The following is a 25,511-nucleotide window of genomic DNA, read 5'->3' on the forward strand; positions in this document are numbered from 1 at the left end:
GTAATGATTTTACTGAAATAATTTTACTTCAGTGCAGGGGATTTTAAAATGCTAATTTAATTCAATACAGTTGTACAACTTGGAAACACTTTAGGATAAGGGTAAAAATCTTCATCCACTTTAGTAATGCTTAACTAATGTATCACTCATTATGATTTGATGCATGATTTTACGCAGGATGTACCATGAATTCTTGTTGCTCATCATGAACAAATGAGCGAGTCACTATAACTTCATGCAATTTGTTGACACTTAAGAGATCATTAGTTAAGGAATGTTAATTCACTTACTTCATAGAGTTAGTGATATGTGTGAAGTTAGCTGTAATTCAGTTACAGTAAAAGTTTATCTGATGTATCATTGTTTATTATATAAATCTTAGCATCTAATGACCAATTTAAAAACAAAGCTTCATATTTCCATGAGAACAGGCGCTGTTCTGTTTTTAGAGAGGCTGAGCTTCATATCTGAAATAAACTTGTACAATAACTGGAATCCACCTTATTTGATTGAACATCAATTAATGTGTGAACTGTGAATTAACTGATCTTTTAAGTGTGAACTAATCACATAGTGATATAGTGATAACTGATCATTTGATCATGGTAAACAACAGATTTTCAAAACATCCTGCATTTACACGTTAAATCATCATGAGTCTAAAGTACTGAATTGGCATAAATGGTACTGTTATTGTAGAGTGTTACCCACAACCCAATTAGACTCACAGTTTAGTAGATTTAGTGGGTATAATTGTGAATCATTTTATCAGCAGAAGTAGCATGGCAAAAAAAGTGCCACAATTCATTACTCCCATTTATCATGTGATGAGGAAACAGTAGCGTGCAAAGTCTGTGTGTATTTAAACTGACACATTATTTGAAACAATATTTTACAGGTTTGTATTTGTCTTCTTACAGGGATACAGCAAAGCTTCCTGGGAAACATTAAGAGTTCTGCAGTCCTGCTGAATGTGGGTCACACAGACAAAAGGTCCCAAGCAAGGTTTTTAATGCAACACACTGCATCGTACAGAATTAAATGAAGTGGGTCTTATGAATGAATAGGATTAGATTGTATATGATGCACAAAGTTAACTCACTCAAACCTTAGTTTGTATGAAAGTTACACGTTAGTATAAAAACAGAACACACACACGTAAGTATTAAATGATTTCAGAATCTTTTTATTTGAAATGTCAGTGTTCAAGAGAAAATAAAACAGCAATATAAATATTAGCATAAAAATAAGAGTAACACAAGGGTATAGCGTGGGGGCTAAGCATTTGATAAGAAAGATAATACAGCAGGATAGAGTAGTATTAATTCAGCAGCGGACGGACTTACACATATATATTTATAATCATTTGTTCATATGGACAGAAAGAGAATGAGAGGCATTCTTTCACAAATGCACAAGATAAAATCACCGCAAAAGAACATTAAGAGGTTACAGAAGGATAGAAACATTTCCATATTTTTTGTTTTGTTTCTTTACAGGGTGATAAAAGATAGTAGAGAGAAAATGAACACAAAAATATGCGCAACACATATCACAAGTTAACTAGTCTACGTGTGTCACTTTGTTTACTTATCTAAAGTTATCTTTAATTCATTTATTTACACTGAAGAGTTAGTTGGCTTCCATGGTGCTTAGTTACTACATTGCAACACAAACTGTTGAAGAACATCTCAGATTTTTATTCATTATTGATTTTTTTTAAACTGTGGTTTTCTTATTTTTCTTGAAAAACAAAATGCAACACATTCCAGTAGTAAGCCACGCCTTGTGGAGAGGGACTTTTATTTTGAAAATGTTGGACGTGGTCCCTACTATACAAACAACTGGCTCATACCATCGACAGGACTTGTGTTTATTTACAGTGGGAGAAGAGCCTCACAGGACTAGGGAGTGGAGGGAAGAAGTGAGTGGTAGCAGAGGCTAAGGTTTCCCATTTATTTCAATGGAAGAGGGATATTTCAGAGGGCTCTCGAGTGGTATCTCCTCACCAACAGGGACCGCTGTGCTTGGCTCTGTTGACCTCAACCTGGGTCAGTGCATTAGAGAAAGTTTAAGGGGTGGGCAGGTCAACAGTGGTTCCTCTGTACATTCAGTGGGTAGAGCCAAGGGTTTTTTTTTTTTTACCACCCCCCTGCTCGATGTAATGGTGCTACCTCAGCCTGTGTACCCCTCACCACGCCCCCCTCACTCCCCCTGACCCAGCCTGCAAGCTGCCTTTTCTCATGCAGTTGTGTCTGGCCAAGAGGCCTGACAGACAGATGGACGGCAAAGACTTCATATCTCATTTAACCAAATCTTCTATGCTATCGAATCGTTATCTCCCAAAGAAAAAACATGTTACTGTGTCACATCAAGAAGTTTCTTCAGCACTTCAAAGATAGAGAGGGGAAATACTCTAGCGGCTTGCAAAGTGTCTAGAAATGCCTAAGCACTTAAGTTTACCACATCTATGTGTTTCCCTAAAGACCGAAGTGATTACTACCCCTACATCATCTCATCATCAGAATACGAACAGTGCATTTCTCTTTGTTTGGCTCTCAGTGGGGGTAGTGAGTGAGGGGAGGACACGAGCTGGGTGTGAAGAGGGGAGGGTAGAGGGTGCAGGACAGCGCAACATGTCTGTGCCCATCTGGAAGGTTTTATACAAGAAGCCAGTCCCTGCTGCTATACCACCTGCATGGACAGCATGGCTTGTGACTCCATGACACAACAGCACGCCACCCCCACCCTCTGCCAGCCCTTCCTCTGGGTGCATGCTCAGGTCATAAAAATATCAGGAGATTAAAATCTTTTTTTTTTTTAACTATGATTACAAAAGTAATTCATTTTGTGTCAAGTAAATGCTACATGTGCATTATATTGACCTGCGATTGGAGGGAGGATATCAGATTCAGGAGGTCCTCCTCTTTGCTTTTGCAATGCATAGTTTGCAACTCTAAACTAGTATATGTGGTTTGAACCTTAAAGAGCATGCAGAAGAGTTTGTAATACCTGTCACACAACAGCCTCATATCCACAGGACTTATGCTCTAAGACCCTGCAAGGCTGACCCTATATAGGAATCTAATGGATGGCAACTAGCATACTTTACAATAGCTGACTTTCCACCTCGGGGAAAGAGCACAATAAATCCAACATGAAAGACACTAACAATTCATCTCTGAATACATCACTGCGTATAGCCTTGTCATCCCAGCAAGGTTCCTTACACTGAATCTCTTTGTCCAAGTTCATTTGATTTTTCCAAAATAAAAAGCAAAATCACTATAACCCCCCATACCCTGCCAAAATTATCCACTGACAAAGATTATGTGAGCAACACTGGACCTTCAGCACAACACAGGTTATCAACACCAGTAACAACCTTCAGCACATTCAGATTCTTCAAGACACTGTCAAAGAACCATCAACATCGTCCATGTGGTCAAAAAGTGGTTTGCTGTCAGTATTTAGACCGTGGCTAGCATGAGTGACAGCAGAGCAGTAAGATACGTAATGGGAAGGGTATGGGGGGTTGAATTTCTCATCAGATCAGGCCGGGTTAATCATTCCTCCACTTCTCTCCGTCCAATTCTACTTCTTCTCCTTCTTGGTGGACTTCTTCTTGGAGGCGGGGGTCTGGGCGGCCTTCGGGGGCTCGGGCTGGGCCGAGGCCTGGGGAGGGGGCAGCGCCTGCTGGGTGGCCTGCTGGGCTGTGGCCTGCTGCTGCTGGGGGTTGGAGGTGAGGGTGGCCGTGCTGCCAGGGATGTAGACGTTCTGGCGATAGTCGGGCACGTGCTGCAGGGTGAACTGGGGGCTGTAGCGGGTGCTCAGGCCCATGGTGCCGGGTCCCAGAGTGGCCGTAGCCTCGCTCACTTCTGGGGAGAACAGGGACAGAGTGGGGGAATAAGGGGCAAGCAGGGAGAGAAGAGAGGAATGAAACTTGTTAGACAACAAGAATTCGGAAGTTTGACAGTGTCATATTAGAGTAGTGAAATGAAAATGGGCGATTGAAAGAGAACCAACTGTTTTTAAAGCCTCTACAAGAGATAAGGTACTTCGCTGAAGAGAGATTCTGTGTGAATACTAGATTTAATTTAAACAGGGGATGTAACAACACTAAAAGCTTAAAGAGCGATATTACCATGATATAAAGTCCACAGTACTTAATTTATTGTAATATTAAAGCTACTACAAGGAACTTTCACATTTTGTTGATTCTGGAGGCTCATGTGAACAAAAGTGGTAGCTTTCCCATAGTAATAACCACAAAATATAATGTCAAAAGTAAAATTATCCAAATATGAATCTCCTTCTTCTTCTTTTTAAAAGGCTAAGGATCTGCTCACTGTAACTTTGCCTGGGAACATCTAAACACAGGCGTGATTCATTTTAATTATGCATGTACAATTACAAAACAAAACCAATGCAGCAGTCAGTAGCAGTCCTTTTGGAAAACAACATAATAAGCAACATTAAAAAATCATCTATATAGCAGTAGATATGGCGACAGTCTGGAATAATATTAAGACATTTTTATTGCAATATTCAACATATTAGTACATCCCTACTTTAAACAATGCTCAGGCAAAACATGGGGTTGCAGTGAGCTAAACTAAAGGGCATGAGTAGAAAAAATATGAACAGAGAGGCACAAGAGGTGTTACAAAATGGCTGATTGTGGGCAGATGTTTTTTTTTTTAACGGGGATGATGAAACTGTCTCCCCAGCACACTCCTCTGTGTTTCTGGTTTTCTATCACGCCTGCCCTGACTGAGTGTGTGCGCATGACGTAGCTGCTCAGCTCATAATTCTCCCACAGCCCCTGCATTGCAGAGCCAGAGACACAAACGCTCCCTCCCCCATCCTGTAGTTCCTCTCAGCCTATATAAACACACATAGCACACAAATGCTGTCATGCTAACCACACCGGCTTCCACAGAGCCAAAGCAGTCACTGAAAACTGAATGTTTTAATACTCCTCCTGGCCTCACACAGCGTTTTTAATTGATCGCTGCTATGTGGTGCTTATCAACACAGTGACATTAAGTGTAGAGGACAGACGACCTTCAGTATTTATCGCATGCACTGTTTGTTCTTCCCTTCCTGATGGCACTAACTGTTCATTCTATCTAACTTTGTGCTGACATGAAGGTTACCACTGTGCCCAAGACAGACCCTTTCCTCTCTCTGTCTCTCTGTTCACTCCGATGGAAAAATTTCACACCACGTCCGGTGCAGCATCCAAGAGGGGGGAGGGTGTGCGTAGAGGGAGGGAGACGTGATGTGTCAATGGTTAAAACAACAGTGGAAACAATGACTTGAGTCTATTTGGCAATAAAGCTTGTTGAGTTTGTGTGTTCATCATTTCTCTGTATTTTGTGTTTGACTGTCACTGGATTTTTCTGTTTGTCAGTCTGCTTTAAAGGCCAATTTTATGTGTATTTTTCCAGGTTATTACTAAGGCTTCCACAGTAACAGACTAAAGATGAATCACTGTATGTGTCCCCTCAGTGCTGGTTAGGCACTCACTGCAGAAACAGAAATAGGGCAGTAGATACATTGTGGAATCTGGGAATCTTTGGTTATGTATGAGCCCGCAGCTTGTGTTTTACATAACTGATCATAGCTCTACATCCTTCTGCTTATAATAAAACACTTTGTTCATGTGATTCGTGTGTACAGTGGAAACACGCATCTGCGTCATGTTATTCAATTCATCAACTGTACTGTTTATTTGACAAACTGCAGGTAGTTGCGTATGTCCACTGCCGGTACCAACTGAGGCTTATTAGCACACAACCACTACATGGAAACATCAATGTTCACACAAAAAGCTTTGTTAATGATCAAGTCTGGCCAGTTGCCCTGCAACCAAACAGGAAGCTAAATGAACCACCACTGCCCAGGCAGCCTCGCTGAGCTTATAAAGAGGATGAAATAGATTTAGAAAAGAGAAGATGAATTGGAGGAAGTAGAGCTGGATATTGTTTAAAAAATGACGATATCAGTACTAATACCAGTCCCCTCTAAAGTGTTACCAGTACCAATATAGCGCTTGATTTTATACTTTTCCTGAAATAATTCTTGCATATTTTGTGCATTTTTATCAGTATAGCCATACTTCCTACTGTTTTGTTGGAATCTCTAAACTACCATCTCCATCAAATACACCGCACTCAGCCTCACTACACCACAAACTGCATGGCATATAGCGGCTATGGTAGTGGGCCAATCACAAGTTGCATTAAAGTGAACAACGCTTGCGGTGATTGGCTGCGAGTAAAAACCATACAAGAATTCTTTTTTCTCTAGATCTTGGTACAAATAGGACCAAATGCAAGTATTGTTTGGCTGGAGAAGTTTAAATACTACTTGGTACTGGTAGTGGTACTTTAATACATTACCTTAAAGGTATTGAGTACTGATACCCGGTCCTAGAAGGGAGCAAGAAAATGAGGAGGTATAGGACTCACCGTTAGCTGCAGCCATCAGGGCCTGGAGCTGCTCAGCCTCAGTTGGGGGCTGGGGCCAGGGGCCAGTTCCCATGGCAACCTCAGGTCCTCCAGTTGCCCTGTGGAGAAAATGAAAAAAGAACAACTGTAAATAATTGGCGGTTTGTCCTCTCCAGTGTGTGTGTGTATGTGTGTGTGTTTAGCTCATTGGTTTGACGGTTGGTGGTTTATGATGTAAAGGCAAAGCAGCTGACGGCGAAGTACACAGCCTGAGGAGCCCTCGGCAAAGGTAACAAGGAGGATGTAAAGTTAACAAAACAGGGTGTGTCGCAAACAAACGCGCACTTTTAAACACACTCTCTTTAAGGCATGTACAAGTTGTGTCTGCACACAGTAGCAAGCGTGTTCGCACATTCACACACAGAAAACATGGCACAACATTCACTCTTTCTCCGGTATGACCACGAACACTGTGCTGTCTAGTAAATCTGATTAAATATTTAATGATCCCACCTTTAAAGGAAATAGCTGTCTGCATAGTCACACATGCAGCGCTCGCTCAGTGAGCACTGAACATTTCCATCTGGACAAACTTTACCTTCAAAGGCTTGTTTACTTTAAGTCTGCAATTTGCATGTGGGGGCAACAGAGGAGAAAGCAGACCTGCGATCTATTATGCTCACCTACTTATTTCCATTCCCACACTTGTGACACACCAACACAAGCTGTACAACTGACAACTAGGTCACAATGCTTTAATCCTGGCTCTGCTGCTGTTCCCAAAAGCTAATAAACCTTCATCTCTGGATTATTAACAGTACTGCAGTATGTTATCATCATACTACTGGTACAGTGTGTCAGAACAAAGCTAATAATGCCACTCCTTTAGAAGACCTGCAGAAGTCACAAACAATCCTATAAAACCATTTTGGGTGCTGCTTGTAGAGTTGTTCCAGAGTAAAAACAATATATATATAGTAAATGGATTGGAGAACTCTTTCAACTGAGTTTCTGTGCACAATTCATTGATTATTTGACTGTTTTGGGTAATAACAAACCACCTGGGGGCATTTAGAAGAGGATTATTAGCCCACAGGGACATGAAAAGGCTGTGGTGAAGTTTGCAGCTCCAAAAAGGACAGGAAATGACACATCAGGGGTTAAAGGGACACAGAGGTCCTACGTTCTGACAAAAATAGGCTGCACTAATAAATGAGGGAAGCAGGACTATATATATATAATGTGTTAAATATATGGGATATAAAGCAGAACTCTCTTCTATATTTAAAACTAACAAAAAAAAAAAAACTTTTTGGACAAATTGGTCTGCTCCTGGAACTTAAGAGAAAGTAAAGGACACTGTGAGGGAAAAAGTAAAGAGGAATTCTAACATAAAAACAGGGATTTGTTTAAGAGCAGGTTGCCAGATATCACTGCCAAAACTCTGAAGTGGTTTTCAGTTCAGTGCCAGAGACAGACCGAGGGAGAGAAACATGTACGTCCTGTGCCAGGCAACCAATGAGAAACAGGCTGAGTAAAAGTTCAGTCGTTGAAGCCAGGGCAGCCATTTTGTGCCTCTTCACATCACTTAAGATAAAAGGGAATGCTTCATTTGTGCTAAATTAGCGTCTCTCTGTACTTATCACATCCTGTGGTTGTGTTAAGCATTTCCTGTGGTCAGGATTATCACTTCCTGTGGGCAGGATTGTGAACTGTGGTCCAGAGAGATGTCCTTGGTTGGCCAGACAGGGCTATCGTTTTTTTTCCTCTGCAACCTTACATGACACATGTCATCTCTGGGGATGGCTCACATTATTGTTTTGATGAAGTGAACCTTCTAGACATTAACTTCAAACTTCTAACTTGAGCCCATTCAGCCAGTCACATGGTGCACATGCTGACATCTGAATCATCTGCATGTTGACCACAGTAGTCTAATGTGGAGACCTGTTTACTTCTTTGAGGAATCTTTTAAATTTCTAGCCATTTTAAAGAAATCATCACGAGACAGCTGTCTGCACTGTCTCTTTCTTGAAGTCGCTAAGTGGATAAGTCACACGAAAAAGCCACATGTGGTGATGTTGAGCTACAACCATCAGAGACATACATCAAAGGCAACACTGTATGGTAAGCCGGTCCTCTAGAAGGAGAGAAAACAGGAGCTCTTAGACTATAATGACTATATGTATAGCACACATACAAGGCAGAACAAATCTACAAAACACTGCACGCAAACTCAAAAGTGTCACAATCCTTTCTACGCCACAGCAGGCATTGTGGCCTATGCACATCGATCAACAAACCCCATCAAACTTTTAGGGAGACTACAGAAGCTATGGGTTAGGTACATCTACACACAGCACAGCACTCAACTGCAGTGCACTACCTAAAATATTTTAGTCACGCTCTGCCCTTATCAGCTGATCTGTGTTCAGCTCTGTGATCAGCTGCTAAGAAAGACAGAAAGTGACCATACAGTGTCTACGTCTAAATTGGTACCTTGTCCCATTCTTCGGCGTCCATCTTATGTGTGTACCGTATGGCATGTGGGGACTAAAAACACAACAAGTTATACAGTCTGAAAGAACCATCGTGTATTTAACTGAAAGGAAAATGTTGAGATATTGTGCTGTAGATCTCAGTGGAAAATATGTTCAGCCTGTCATATCCATTTAAAATACCAGGGATGGGGAGTTAGTTTTCTTTTTCCCCACCACTAGGGCCAATGTATCCAAAATCCCAGTGGTGTTCTATAATGACAGTGGCGTATGTGTGTGTGTGTGTGTATGTGTGTGCGTCTAACATTTTCCTGACTTGGCTCAACAGAGCTTTCTGCCCCAGCTGGTATGTTTCAGGGAGAAGTCTTGACTCACTGAATGTGTTGTGCAATCATTGTTGTGAAAACTGTTACTGCATGCATTCCATTTTAGCCCACACAATTATGGGCAAATAGCAATCAACCATCGACATAAAAGCTCAATAAAACAGAAACTGAAACAGAAAAACACAATTCATCTGTTGTCATTTAACAGACGCTAGTTTTTAAAGTCACATTTCAAGTAGCCTAACCAGTCAGTACGACCTCTCAGGTGTCAGAATATTAAGAGAGTGCAGTAAGGATAAATACACAGTCCCATCCCCCCACTAGCTCTGGTCACCGTCCCTCATCAGTACTACTGAGTGATGGCGCAGAGGCTCAGAGAGCGCAGAGAGGAGAGGAACAGGAGGGGGAGGGGGAGTGGAAGCTGCGGCAGCCATTTTATAAAGCAGCCTGGAACCAGGCAGAGATGCTCAGTCAGGAGTATAAATCAAAAATCCTCATTCACTGAACAGAATCATGCAGTAAAATGCAACCATGAATTACATCGTCACTACAATGTAATTCAAAGTCAGATTCAGATGGTTGCATTGTGACTTTGATGTTATCAGTACTTCACAGAAAGCATCCTGCAGCAGCCAGTTCTGATGATTACAGCACTCACTATCCACCATCCCCCTCGTTTGTTATTGCTCATCCTCCGTTACTCCTGATGTCTTTATGATAAGCTTGCCTTGTGCAGCACAACAACATGTCCTTTACATTACTGGGAATTTTATCAGTGTTTGTGTGAATGTCTCAGTTTACTTACCCACTGGGTCCAGGTCTTTGTCCTTGTGTGAAGCGCCAGTCATTGTTGGGAGGCTTTTGCTGTGAAAAGAACAGAAGTTGGAACATGAATTGTATGTTTCATTGCCACAGCAGTGAGATGTTTCTGAGGCGTAACTTTGGGTGCAAAAGGTGTTGCTTTGTGTCTGATGTGTGTGTGTGACGAGTGTATGTCTGTGTGATTTATTTTTCAGATTTTCAGCGATACTCAACAAAGGGCTAAGATTGCAACAAATGTCTGTATGCTCAGGCATCCATGTTGCTCTAAAAGCTGTTGCTGCAGAGAAGCACACACACACACACACACACACACACACAGACAAAACCAACCGGGCTTTTCTTATGAAATGGGACTCGAAACCAAAAACAAAAGGCAGATAATGTCTAAAAGAGAAATACATAATCACATAACTGAGCTGAATCAGCCATAACAGAGTGCAAAAATGCACCAATGCAACCAGAGAATGAATCAGATGTCCAAAGGACATGCAGCTGAAAGGGAGTTTTTCAGTGGATGACCACACAGAGATCAGTCTAAAATACAGAATTAAACTGATACTTCTCTGTGTCTGTGACATGACCGACAAGACTTTTTGATGTAGATATCTTCTACAAATCTTTTCAACAGATACAGATTGTAAAGAGAGCTCTTGCAAGATAATGTTCCTTGTTAGTTGGATACCAAAATATCCCACAGATAAACTTATGTTGGTGGCTCTGCAGTGATAAAAACCTCTCTCATCCCTAGGTGTCCCTGCTACTCTCTATTAATGTCTTCAAGCCTATTGCACTCTTGTCCATCTCTACCTCACTGGCCATGCCACCATGTCTTTTCCATCTCTAGCTTTTTCCCTCTCTCTCAGGCTCTCTTGTTGTGCAGTGATGCGGTGAATAGACCTCTTGGCTTGGCTCCAGATTCTGCCGCCTAATCGACACAAGAGCTCCCTAGAGAGAGAGGCCAACAGGATGATGTGCTGCATTATTAAAAGAGCTGTTCTACCCAAGGGAATGATGGAGAGAAGCAAGAGCAGGAGAGGAAACAGAAAGAGAAAATCCCCAAAAACATACCTACACAGAAAGAACAGCATTGGAGGATAAACTGGTGACTGTCTGAGAAGTGGGGAATGGTGTTCAATATTCATGCAGACAAAACAAATGATTTTACCATCCTACAAAAAGAGAGTTACACAGAAACAACCGCAACATAAAAAGGAAAGGGACTGTGGTATTTTGTCTGGTCAACTAAGGAGCTGTGAAGGACACTACAAATTGTAAGAGGGAGCGTGAATGTGAAAGTGATGGAGTTGTATTGCAAACAGTTTTCATTCAATAACACAATAAAATTGCTATTGAACAATCCTATGCTGCATGTAGTGTTGAGTGAGAATAGCTGCCAGTGGATTCAATTTCAGTGTTGTCTACAAAACTCTGTTTCACCTTGGTGATCGCTCAACACAATCAGTCGAGTCTTAAACACAGGAAAAAGAAAATGGACTCAGATAACCAGAAGACAAGCCTGTTTGGCAACGCCAGAATTCACAAGTTGTCATGACAACATAAAAGTAATTGTGGGTGAGCATTAAACAATGAGGGCGCATATCCGTACTCTTATCCTTCTTCAGAGCAGAGCTTGGTCGATGTTTATCTAAAAATGGATATGAGTATATGTGCGTGGGCACGAGTCTGTCTGAGCTTTGGTAGGGAGAGGAAAAAGATCAACACTGGGTCGAGGCAAACATTCAGTGAGAGGCCCAGCATTCCAGCTGTGTGACTCGTTCTCACCACACAACACGCACAGACACACGCTCGTCATTTCCAAGGTCAGATCCCAAAGCAGGCATGTGGAATTAAGGATAACAGACTGGGCTTCACTGTTAGCTTAAGGTAAACACCTCATGTACTGTTATCCTGTATTCTTCATCCTATATTCGTCCTTTAACTCAACCAAACCACACTCTTTTAAGAGTTGCTGAGTTCTTAAGATGGTTTGGACAACAACAGTTGCCAGGGAAAACTAACCCTGAGCCAGGTTTAATGGCTTGCAGGCAGGGATCAAAATTTAATTGACTTTAGCTCCAATTAACTTTGCATGTTTAGATATGCTTGTTTATTTTGCTAAATAGTCTCTGAAGTGAGATGATCCGCAAAGATAGAAGTGTTGAAGATATTCAAAATGCACAAGACTCTTTTTTTCAGAGTGTGAGTTAAATTTAAAAGCAGGAGCCAGAGAGAGAGGGTCAGATAGACTACTCAGGGAGACTAGGCCAGTTGAGAGACATGTAGGGATTACACTTCTGTGGGCCTGAATTCTCATACAATAGAAAGGCTTTCATACCAGCATGGAAGCTTTAAACACTGTCAGTCTGCTTCCCTTACATCTGTAAGCTGAACCAAAGAGCTGTCAGGGCTCCTCAGGTGAATTACAACCTGACTGAGTTCCTTAGCTACTGCAACACAATGTCTGTCAGTTGAAATACTATCATCGTAGAAGATGAGATGGATATTCATTATGTGAGTACTGGATGCATTAGGGGGTATAAGAAGGACTGACCACCACATGGGCACATTTGGACTTCATCCAGCATATTTTCACAGCATGTGAATGTGACTTTGCTAAAACATCTGGTTACTACTTTACCATTTCTCTATTGTGATACACAATGATTTATTCATGTGTAAAGAAAAAAATCAGTGCCATCTCAACCCTTTCTCTCTTTATGACATAGATGAAAAAATACAATACAATCACTTCCATCAGACACAGAGGTCCATCTGGTACTCTTTGTGGAAGATTCAGTTTTGTAATGCACAAACAAATGGTACTGCTGTTAAAAGAGCTGTGTCTGGACTGCAGCTGCTGCTCTGTATGAAAAGAGGAAGTCGTGTCTGTTCTGTTGCTCTGATAACCTTCACCCAACACACACACACACACACACACACACCATAGAACCTTCAGCATATATTCACTCCCTCATCCCAGCTATGTTGTTCAATGATTACACCAACAGAGATCCAAAAACATGGAAAAATAAGATGCACAACCACTAAAAAGCTGGCTCCATTACGCTGTTAAATTAATATAAGAGAAGAGCTCTGAGACAAAGCACAATGTATGGTACTTGATGATGTGATTTTAATATTCCTCTCCCTTAAGCAAACATCATGACTCAACTGACAAAACCCCTGAGGACAGTTTTCCTGAACCGCACAAGCCAGTTTGTCGCATGTGAAGCTTTATCATCCATAAAAAAAGAATATTTACAAAACACTCGGCCTAACTCAGTACACGTGCCATCCCTTATGAACTCCCAGACTCAGAGAGGAAAAACAACACATGGTCATATCCCGCTTTAAATCTCACACATATAGAGAGGGGCACAACTGCAAAAATGGAATTCCAAGTGATAAAAGGCAAGTGAGTCAAACTCATGACATCAGGATGACAGTGCATGCCTTTGTCCATTGAGTTGGAAAGCCCCTTTTATCATGGGAATATTATTTTTCTTTAATGCTAAAATTTAAATGTTACACACCAATATGATGCAAATAAATCTTCTAATTTAGTTCCCAACATTTCAGGGAAAAAAAAATTCTTAAGTATTATTTTTTTGCCAAACTTTCTGTGTTAAACAAAATGTGCCAAAACAGCACATTGCAAATAAATAGAGGATACAAAGAAGGGCAGTGGGAATTGACAGACAATCAGACACAAAGGCCTTAGAGTCCTACTAAAATTACACACTACTGGAGGCTCTTCATGCCTGATACTTTGTACAAAAACTCTCACACACAAGCATATAAACACCCATAGAGATGGCTGCAGGTTTAAAACCATTATAGCCTGCGCAGTCTGTTGCTGTGGCACACGTGCGTAAAGCCATCCTTCCTTCCCTTTGTCCATCCCTCTATCTCTTTTCCTCTGTTGTCCTCATTGCACACGTGTCACTAGAGCAGGGAGACAGATGGTACCCTGCTGACCTCAGGGACAACCTAATTCAGCACGGAGAGAGCGGATATGTATTACAGACTCATGACAAACCAGAGAATCTTATGGATATTAAACAGGCACGGGGATAAACACCCTGTTGCATGGAGAAAGTTTTCACCAATCATCAACTCTGCACTTGACATGATATGACGGAGAATGAGCCCTAAGGATTCATGGATTAGGGAGAATGAGAAAACGTCATACGTTTTTTTTTCACTAAATATTACTAAAATGAATCATCCTGGTGAGAGCAATATCAGCCATTTTCTATCCATGACAGTGCTCCATTGCATCAAAACACTAAATGGGTTGTCTGTATCTCATGCATGTCATTATTCTATGGTTAGCCTTGCTTCACACCCCACTCTGGGCACATGGGAAAGAAGTTGCATTTCTTATCACACAACTAATAAGGGAAATTGGAAAGCTATGTACAGAACTGACACAGTGAGCACTGCTTTACTCATGTGATGCTGGGTCCTGGAACCAATCACCCAAGGTTCAGAGGACAACAGGAAGTCAGGGGTCAGGCCACTGACCCCATGAATTCCTGTTTTTCAGCTACTGCTTTATTCTTTGACTCTTTCCTCTCCACCCCTCATTCCATTTTCTTTCCTAGGCCCTTTTCCTCCTCTTCACCTCCCCCCCATCTCTCCCTCTGTCATCCTGTTCCCCTCTGTCTCCCAGCCATTCCACTGAGCCAACACTGCAGGACCTATTTTCATCTGTTTGTCTCCTCCTCTCCATCTGTTAGGAGCACTTATGTTTCCCCCTTTCCCCTTCCTCTGCCATCTCTCCATCCATCTCCCACTACTTTCTCTCTGCTTGACTTTCTCTTTATCTTCAACTTTCTTATCCATTAACAACAGATCCTCTCAGTCAGTTTAGGTACTGGAAGTCAGAGATAGTAACCACATTTCTTGGCCTGGGGTAAGATTAAATATTAAGCTCAAAACTGTTTGGTAGGGCAACCAGGCTCTAAAAGCTTTTCCACCATGTAGAGAGAAAGAAGACTTTCACAAATAATACTGCAGAGCTACGTGACTGTGGAAATCTAGGTTAGAACACTACTGCCAAGAGTCACAGCATCAACACTATGATTTAACCCTTTCATTGTATAAATGTACCATCACAATATCACAATTTTATGTTAAAAACATTTCTCAGTCCTCTCTATAGATACTCTATAGATACTCAAACACCTGTATTGGTCTTATATCATGACATGTCTCGATAATGCCATGTTTGCTCTCCCATTTAATCCCTCACCTCACTGGCTGAGTTCATAAGGTGCTTCCTGCTGAGTGTCATGTTGAGTGTGTTGTTGTGACTCAGCATGGGTGTCTTCATAAATACAAAATCACTCCGGCTGGATATTGTGGAGTAACAGGGCCTGTAGGTGCGTGTATGTGGCTCCTGGGGGCCTCCCACAACCTCCATATAGCGTATGGGTCCATCAGTATTGAGCTGTAGGTGCAGGTCCTTGCTAGGCCTCTGATGATAGCGGCTGGACCTGTGGCGACCGTAGCAGCAGCAGTCAGAGCCTCCCAGCCCTGGGCCACGGTGCCTTAAGCAGCGTACCATGAGGGCGACAAAGGTGATGAAGGACACAGCTGAGACACAAGCTAGAGAGATGATGAGGTACAGGGTGATGTCTGACATCCCAGTACGGTGGTAGAAGGGTGGATGGCGAGGGCTTGCTGGAGCATCATTGGCCGTGCCCTTCTCATCCACAGTTACTGTAATGTTCACAGAACTGGACTTTGGTGGGTCACCATTGTCCTGAATGATGACCATGATATCATAAGTCAAACCCGCTTCCTCCTCTGCCCACTTGCGGGCTGTGCGGAGCTCACCAGTGTGTGCCCCAACACGGAACATGCCAGCGTTTGGTCCAGGGGCAATGGAGTAAAACAACCACGCATTGTGCCCACTGTCTGCATCCACCCCTACAAGTTTATTTATGAGGTGTCCTGGACCAGCAGATGGGGGCACAGTGAGCTGTAGTCTTTTGTCTTTTGGGTATGAGGGGTGTACAATCACTGGTGCATTGTCATTCACATCCACCACAAACACATGCACAGTGACGTTGGCTGTCCGAGGTGGCACCCCTGCATCCCGGGCCTGCACCTCAATACGGAAAGCGTTAAGCTGCTCATGATCCAGAGAGCGCATGCTGTAGATATGGCCGGTCTCTGGGTTAATGTAGACATAAGAAGAGATCGGTGAGCCCTGGACCATGCTGGGAAGGATGGAGTAGGAGATGTGAGCATTGTCACCCATGTCTGGATCAGTGGCTGAAACAGCAGCAATGGGAGTGCTGGGCGCATTGTTCTCTGGGATGTCCACAGAGTATGAAGGCTGAGAGAAGATGGGGGCGTTGTCATTTACATCAGAGAGCTTCACAACAAAGGTGGTCTGTGATGAAAGAGGAGGCGAACCAGCATCAGTGGCCTTGATGACCACTGTGTACTCTGGGACAGTCTCACGGTCCAGGTATCCAGCAGTGACAAGGCTGTAATGCATACCAAAAGCTGAATTAAGTTTGAATGGCAAACCTGGTTTGACACTTAATGTAACCTTCCCATTCTCACCAGAGTCCAGGTCACGAGCACTTATGAGTGCTATAGTAGTCTCTGGTGCTGAGTCCTCTCTGATGGGACTGGTCAGTGATGTCAGTGTCACCTCTGGTGCGTTGTCATTCACATCAGTGATGTCAACTATGACGTTACAGGAGCCCTCCATAGCTGGAGAGCCACCATCTCTGGCCTGCACTGTGATGTGGTATGCAGCTGCTTTCTCATAATCCACATCCCCCTTCACACGTATCTCCCCACTTTTAGAATCCACACTGAAAAGGTTGAGGACGCGTTCCGGTGTGTATTTACTAAACAGGAAAGATATGTCTCCATTGTTACCTGAATCCGCGTCAGTCGCGTTCAGTTTCGTTACTAAAGTGCCCCGTGCAACATTCTCTAATAGCCTAACTTTCTTAACCGGCTCGTCAAAGACTGGCGCATTGTCATTTACATCCAGAATTTTAATGAGCAGAAGTGTTGAGCCAGATTTCTCTGGCTGACCTCCATCTACAGCAGTGAGCAACAGGCGAAACGAGGCCTGCGTCTCCCTGTCCAAAGCTTTATCCACCACCAGCTCTGGAAACTTGCTGCCGTCACTTTTACTTTCCACTTTCAAAATAAAAAAGTCATTTGTAGCGAGATGATAAGTGCGTAACGAATTGGTCCCCACGTCTGGATCGTGTGCGCTCTCCAAGCGGAACCTTGTGCCCGGCGCGGCTGCCTCTGATATCTCCAGAGAAATGTTGCTAGTTGAAAACTGCGGTGCGTTGTCATTTACATCCAGAATGTCCACCACGACTCGATGAATGTCTAAAGGATTCTCCAGAAGTATTTGAAGGTGTAGTGAACATACTGAATTTAATTCACACAGTTGCTCTCTGTCAATTTTTTGTTTAATAATCAAATCCCCGGTCGTCTGCTTTACCTCAAAATACTGCGTTGTGGACTCCGAGACCACCCGCAACCTCCTCTGAACAATCCCCTCAGCAGTGAGGCTCAAATCTTTAGCGATATTCCCAACGACAGCGCCCGGGTTTAGTTCCTCCGACACAGAATAGCTGAGCTGAGCGGACGCACAGGAGAGGCAGGATAGATAAAAGCAGAGCTTCCACAGCCTCCCTCCTCCGGAGCGCTTCCTCTGTCTGGAGTCCATTGTGCTGCGCTCCGAGGATCGGAGAATGGGAAACTTTTTAACTTCTTCTTTCACCGTAACGTTTCCATGGTAATATTACAACGAGGCTGCCAGGCTTGATGGAAAGCATTCCCGTTTCAAAAACAGATCGATTGGAAGTTTTGAAGTGATCATGACGGCCGTCTTTTAAGAGAAAACGAGGACTAAAATCAAAGTATTTTCTGCCTCTAGTGAAACTGTGCTCTGTCTCCTCCGCCTCGCTCCCCTCGTGGGCGGGGAGAGGACACAGAGGCCTCCCCTCTCATTGGAAGACAGGGCTGGACCAGCTCAGTCACACAGCTCACACACACAGTGAAAACTTTCCAGTGTCTCCACTTGCACTGACAGGCAAGTATCAACCTCTTTCTCATTTTTAAGGATCGAGAGGACAGTGAAAGCACAATAACAGAAGGAGGAATATGTACTGACTATGGAAAATGCAGTTTTACATAATCACATAAATAATATATGGAGATGTTATTTTATTGAATAACATTCATTGACAAAAAAGAAACTGAATCACGTGCTCTCAGTAAGAACTCAGTCAAAACACAGTATCAAGCAGCTGCTATTTATAGCAATGCTATTTGTATCCGCAGGGGGGCATGGTTTCCAAACTGGGTTTCTCCCTTCCCTAAATCTACAGTATATGAAAGGACAGATTGAACGGCCCTTCGTACTAATGTTGTACTAATGTTCAGACGTTCTACCACATACTTTTAGATTTTTAGAACCTTTTCAAATGTCACGCAGCAGAAAATGACGCGCAGCGCAAAGACAAACAACAATGACAAAGTATTGTTGTCGACATTAAAAACTGAATGTATAAGTTGGACCGTCACAGAAGGTTTGGAAGGATAATAGTAATAAAACCCCAATATCCTTCAACCTGAAAATTTAAATTTAAAATTAATGTTTTTATTTTTACATACAGAAAGGCATCATAGGATTATTATGAAGTTTGACGTAAGACACATAGTCATTCACTGAAATAAAATATCACATTTCTTACATGAAGTGACTAAAATATATCTAGGCGTAAAAACTTCAGTTTATGCGAGTTGGTTTCCATCATAGCACCCATTCTTCCTATGCTCACCCACAGTCAAACAACACAATATGCCTTGTAGTTTTCAGCTCACCTGCTGGCTCTCAAAGGTCCAGGTGCTGTCCGGTAAAGACGCATCCAGGACACTGATCACCTCCTTAAAGTCTGTGGTGCTGCTGGGTTTAATCAAAGTGAAATCACTGTACTCCGACATGGGAGACATACAGGACCTGAAGGACTGACTCTGAGACAACATGTCTCCTCCCAGGACCTCCACGTACTTTATAGGTCCGTCAGTGTTGAGCTGAATCTGCAGGTTTCTGTTGGGGTTCTTGTAATCATCACAGTCGCTCCGTCTCATGCAGCAACTACCGCTGCTTCTGCTGTTCCTCATGCATTTAACCGCTAAGAAGAGAAAAGTCACCAGAGACAGCACGGACACCGAGGCCAGAGACAGAATCAAATAAAGGGTCATTCTCCCAGTTTTCTTGCTGGGCTCGGTCGCTTTCTGTCGGAGGTCTAAGATGGGCTCATGGAGGCCGTCCTCCAGCAGGATGGACACCGTGACGGTGGAGGACTGGACCGGTTCTCCGTCGTCCTTGACCTCTATAAGCAGCCTCTGAGAGGAGTCGTCCTGCTCGGACACAGCGCGTTTAGTCCTCACCTCCCCTGTGTACAGATTGACAGTGAACAGAGAGGCGTCTGTGGCCTCCGCCAGTTTGTAGGAGATCCAGGCGTTATGGCCCGAGTCAGCGTCCACGGCCGTCACCTTGGTAACCAGGTGACCCGCTTTAGCTGAGCGGGGCATCCTCTGATGAGAGAGGGAGCCCAGGGCAGCGGAGGAGGGGTAAATAACAGCGGGGGCATTGTCGTTCTGGTCCAGGATAAAAACATGGACAGTAGCGTTGCTGCTGAGAGACGGAGAGCCCTGATCCTTTGCCTGAACCTGAATCTGAAACACCTTCAGTTTCTCATAGTCAAACGAGTGCATGCTGTAGATGCTGCCGTTATCTGAGTTAATGTAAACATAAGATGAGACAGAAACGTCCTGCACTTTAGAGTCCAGTATAGAATAAGACATTTTGGCGTTTTCACCAAAATCCAGGTCAGATGCTGATACTGAGTACAGTATAGACCCTGGTACTCCATTCTCTTTTAAATATACATTATAGGATGGCTGGGTGAATACAGGAGGGTTGTCATTCACATCAGTGATGCTGACAGGTATAGTTTTCTTACTGGACAGAGGAGGAGAACCTGAATCAGTGGCTGTTATCTCAATATTATACTCTGAGAAACGCTCTCTGTCTAAAGGACCGCTGGTAACCAGTGCATAATTATTAGAAAATGATGGTTTCAGATTAAAAGGAGAACCTTTAGTGAGTTGTAACGTTACTTTACCGTTCTCACCAGAGTCAAGGTCTCGCGCACTGATCAGAGCTACTACTGTGCCACTTGGTGCGTCCTCGCGCACTGGCTTTGGCTGAGAAGTGAAAACAATTTCTGGAGCGTTATCATTAAAATCAATAATATCAATGTGTACCCGACAGTGGCCCTCCATTTCAGGGCTGCCTTTATCTTTTGCAGTTACATCAATGTCATATGAGTTTATAGTTTCATAGTCTAACTCTCCCTTCAGAGTGATTTCACCCGTTAAAGAGTTAATATCAAAGACTGTCAATACAGAATCTGGTGTCCGGGAGCCAAATGAGAATTCAATTTCACCATTTAAACCTTCATCTGCATCCGTTGCTTTTGGCTTCATAACAATAGCTCCTTTTACACTTGTTTCACCTAGGGTTACTTTGTAAACGTTTTTTTCAAAGACAGGAAAATTATCATTGATGTCAAGCACATTTATGGTTATTTGTGAGGTTCCAGATCTGACTGGATTCCCTCCATCTAATGCTGTTAGTAATATCTCGTGAACAGCTTTTTTCTCTCGATCTAGAGGCTTTTCTAAAACAAGTTCGGGAACAGTTTTACCACCCTCAATTTCTTTTATTTTAAGGGAACAACACTCATTTTTGCTGAGAGTATAAGATTTCAGTGAATTGCTTCCAACATCAGGGTCCATTGCGCTTTCCAAAGGAAAGCGGGTTCCAACTGCTGCTGATTCTGCTAATTTTAAAGATAATTCATTTGAAAGAAAACTTGGAGAATTGTCATTAATATCTCGTATTTCCACCTCAATTCGGTGTAACTGTAGCGGGTCTTCAATAACCACTTGCAAAGGTAGAACACAGCTGGTGCTTTCTCCGCATAAAGCCTCTCTGTCTATTCTGTCATTCACTATCAGCTCACCCTTCCCCGCATCCACACTGAAATACTGCTTACCAGCCTCAGTTGCGACATGCAATTTACGTTCAAAAATCTCAGACAGTCCTAAACCCAGATCTTTGGCTAGATTTCCTACCACAGAGCCCTGTTTCAGTTCTTCCGGGATGCTGTAACGAGTCTGTCCATCTATTGTACTCCACAAGAGAAAGAAATGATGCCACCAAAGCGCAAGCCATCTCCAGTCTCGGTATCCTTTTTTCTTTGTCATCCTTGATTCGCTAAAATACATCATTTCCAGTCCACAAAAAGAGACAAGATAAAGTCAAAATCCATAATCCGAGATCGTGACATATTCCATTAAAAATATGGGAGTTCATTGTCTAAAAATAAAATTTAAATATAACTTCATATTCCGACTATAAGGAACGTTTACCTGCTCTCCTCCCACTCCGAGTATTGAGGTTTTGGTGCTGAGGCTGCATGGGGGAGGGAGTAGATCTCTTTGTACAGTTCAGAGTGCTATTGGTTCACAGCAGCGATCCCTCGCATCCAATCAGAGGAAAACTGAGCAGCGTCGTTAAAGACACACACACCCTTTTACACTGTTATCAACGAACAAGTGAAACATCACCAAAGGATGCTGATGAAAACTTCCACGACTTGTAAAATAGATAAATAAATAAACATAATAAAATCGAAGTCCGTATATATATATATATATATATATATATATATATATATATATAATCAAAGCCATTGAAAATAAAACTGGTCTCGTTCAAATCGAATTTTTAACGTAAGAATTTACTCTAAAAATTCGATTGGAACGAGACCAATTTTATTTTCAATGGCTTTGATTTCTCATGCGCAAATAGTCCCATCTTAAGCTTTATGTAAATCAATAAGTTCAGCAAATGTAATAGGTAAAATAATTATGTGTGTATTAGTTAAATGTTCATGTGCTTTCATTGTAGAGTAAAGGCCAATCATCGGTTCTCGTGCCCTCTGTACGCCTCAGGGGTCAGAGTCGCTGTCCACTCCAGTGGTGCTGAAACGCTGAGCTCAAAAAACTATTCATCATCCAACACATGATAACAGCCGCTGTGCCACAAAAGTTGTCGCCCATAACCAGATAAATTAAAAGTTTTATTTTGGAAATAAATTAAATATTTTTATTAGAAAATACTTCGTCTAACATAGTAAAAATTATCACGCATTTCGGATGATCTGGTGCCTGGGATTATGATTTCTCACTGTGAAAGGAAAAGCTGTGCTTTTATTGTCGGTTATTGAAAATTGAGTAAAAAATCTTATCAAAACCGTATAATGCCATTGTTTTCATCGCAGCTTACCTGCTGGCTCTCAAAGGTCCAGGTGCTGTCGGGTAAAGACGCATCCAAGACACTGATCACCTCCTTAAAGTCTGTGGTGCTGCTGGGTTTAATCAAAGTGAAATCACTGTACTCTGACATGGGAGACATACAGGACCTGAAGGACTGACTCTGAGACAACATGTCTCCTCCCAGGACCTCCACGTACTTTATAGGTCCGTCAGTGTTGAGCTGAATCTGCAGGTTTCTGTTGGGGTTCTTGTAATCATCACAGTCGCTCCGTCTCATGCAGCAACTACCGCTGCTTCTGCTGTTCCTCATGCATTTAACCGCTAAGACGAGAAAAGTCACCAGAGACAGCACGGACACCGAGGCCAGAGACAGAATCAAATAAAGGGTCATTCTCCCAGTTTTCTTGCTGGGCTCGGTCGCTTTCTGTCGGAGGTCTAAGATGGGCTCATGGAGGCCGTCCTCCAGCAGGATGGACACCGTGACGGTGGAGGACTGGACCGGTTCTCCGTCGTCCTTGACCTCTATAAGCAGCCTCTGAGAGGAGTCGTCCTGCTCGGACACAGCGCGTTTAGTCCTCACCTCCCCTGTGTACAGATTGACAGTGAACAGAGAGGCGTCTGTGGCCTCCGCCAGTTTGTAGGAGATCCAGGCGTTATGGCCCGAGTCAGCGTCCACGGCCGTCACCTTGGTAACCAGGTGACCCGCTTTAGCGGAGCGGGGCATCCTCTGATGAGAGAGGGAGCCCAGGGCAGCGGAGGAGGGGTAAATAACAGCGGGGGCATTGTCGTTCTGGTCCAGGATAAAAACATGGACAGTAGCGTTGCTGCTGAGAGACGGAGAGCCCTGATCCTTTGCCTGAACCTGAATCTGAAACACCTTCAGTTTCTCATAGTCAAACGAGTGCATGCTGTAGATGCTGCCGTTATCTGAGTTAATGTAAACATAAGATGAGACAGAAACGTCCTGCACTTTAGAGTCCAGTATAGAGTAAGAGATTTTGGCGTTTTCACCAAAGTCCAGGTCAGATGCTGATACTGAGTACAGTATAGACCCTGGTACTCCATTCTCTTTTAAATATACATTATAGGATGGCTGGGTGAATACAGGAGGGTTGTCATTCACATCAGTGATGCTGACAGGTATAGTTTTCTTACTGGACAGAGGAGGAGAACCTGAATCAGTGGCTGTTATCTCAATATTATACTCTGAGAAACGCTCTCTGTCTAAAGGACCGCTGGTAACCAGTGCGTAATTATTAGAAAAGGATGGTTTGAGATTAAAAGGAGAACCTTTAGTGAGTTGTAACGTTACTTTACCGTTTTCACCGGAGTCAAGGTCTCGCGCACTGATCAGAGCTACTACGGTGCCACTTGGTGCGTCCTCGCGCACTGGCTTTGGCTGAGAAGTGAAAACAATTTCTGGAGCGTTATCATTAAAATCAATAATATCAACCTGTACTCGACAGTGGCCTTCCATTTCAGGGCTGCCTTTATCTTTTGCAGTTACATCAATGTCATATGACTTGGTAATTTCATAGTCTAACTCCCCCTTCAGAGTGATTTCACCTGTTAAAGAGTTAATATCAAAGACTGACAATACAGAATCTGGTGTCCGGGAGCCAAATGAGAATTCAATTTCACCATTTAAACCTTCATCTGCATCTGTTGCTTTTGGCTTCATAACAACAGCCCCCTTCATACTTGTTTCACCCAGGGTAACATTGTAAACGTTTTTTTCAAAGACAGGAAAATTATCATTGTTGTCAAGAACATTTATGGTTATTTGTGAGGTTCCAGATCTGACTGGATTACCACCGTCTAATGCTGTTAGTAATATCTTGTGAACAGCTTTTTTCTCTCGATCTAGAGGCTTTTCTAAAACAAGCTCGGGAACAGTCTTACCACCCTGTATTTCTTTGATTTTAAGGGAACAACACTCATTTTTGCTAAGAGTATACGATTTCAATGAATTGCTTCCAACATCAGGGTCCATTGCGCTTTCCAAAGGAAAGCGGGTGCCAACTGCTGCTGATTCAGCTATTTTTAAAGATAATTCATTTGAAAGAAAACTTGGCGAATTGTCATTAATATCTCGTATTTCAACCTCAATTCGGTGTAACTGTAGTGGGTCTTCAATAACCACTTGCAGAGGTAGAACACAGCTGGCGCTTTGTCCGCATAAAGCCTCTCTGTCTATTCTGTCATTCACTATCAGCTCGCCCTTCCCCGCATCCACACTGAAATACTGCTTACCAGCTTCAGAAGCGACACGCAGTTTACGTTCAAAAATGTCTGATAGTCCTAAACCCAGATCTTTGGCTAGATTTCCTACCACAGAGCCCAGTTCCAGCTCCTCCGGGATGCTGTAACGAGTCTGTCCGTCTATTGTACTCCACAAGAGAAAGAAATGATACCACCAAAGCGTAAGCCATCTCCAGTCTCGGTATCCCATTCTCTTTGTCATTCCCGCTCCGTTAGAATATGTTATTTCCCATTGAGGTATTGTTCACATAACCAGCTCGGTATTAATTCCACCTCCAGGATGATCATTTCGTCCAAAATAAATCCCCGAATAACTGGCACTAACAAATGCCTAAAGTCTAGACACCTTCTGATGAACGCATCTCCCTCCAGCTCTGAGCACTGTGAGGGTTACCGTGGCGAGACTCAGTGGGGGGAAAGAGTAGATCTCTTTGTACAGTTCTGCATGCTATTGGTTCACAGCTCCCATCTCTACCATCCAATCACAGACAGCTAATAGCTCTGTGTGGAGACTACAGCACCCCCTCCCTTGCAATTCATATGAACAAAGACGACAACAGGGTAACTCAGACTTCTGGGATGATTCTATGTGAAATTAAAATTAACATTTAACTTAAGCACATGACATCCCCCTACCCCATCCCCCCACCCCCCCAAAAAAAAGAAGAAAAAAAAAAGAAAAAAAAAGAATTAAACATTCAAGAATCAAAAATTCAGTGGACAGATAAGTATTTTTTATC

The 25,511-nt window shown here is 42.8% G+C and overlaps 1 protein-coding gene and 1 pseudogene across 38 annotated transcripts in view; both read right to left on the reverse strand.

The window, feature by feature from the left end:
* Positions 1-1,170: 1,170 nt before the first annotated feature.
* Positions 1,171-25,511, reverse strand: part of LOC146326785 (protocadherin gamma-C5-like) — a 233,111-nt gene continuing 208,770 nt past the window's right edge. For 17 of the 38 annotated variants that reach the window (XM_084719185.1, XM_084719186.1, XM_084719195.1 and 14 more), the window contains exons 2-5: positions 10,085-10,143; positions 8,955-9,008; positions 6,477-6,574; positions 1,171-3,878 (exon numbers count right to left, since the gene is read on the reverse strand). In XM_084719185.1, coding sequence (XP_084575311.1) covers positions 3,595-3,878; positions 6,477-6,574; positions 8,955-9,008; positions 10,085-10,143 — 495 coding nt within the window. In that variant the 3' untranslated portion in view covers positions 1,171-3,594. Of the gene's footprint in view, positions 3,879-6,476; positions 6,575-8,954; positions 9,009-10,084; positions 10,144-18,981; positions 21,297-25,511 lie in introns of those variants that run through there. The other 21 variants (XM_084719201.1, XM_084719202.1, XM_084719209.1 and 18 more) reach the window with 5 other exon arrangements.
* On the reverse strand, positions 22,391-25,348 carry LOC146326786 (protocadherin gamma-C5 pseudogene; annotated as a pseudogene).

This window comes from Lutjanus erythropterus, chromosome 5 (assembly GCF_056507025.1).
Source record: "Lutjanus erythropterus isolate fLutEry1 chromosome 5, fLutEry1.hap2, whole genome shotgun sequence".
NCBI lineage: Eukaryota > Metazoa > Chordata > Actinopteri > Lutjaniformes > Lutjanidae > Lutjanus > Lutjanus erythropterus.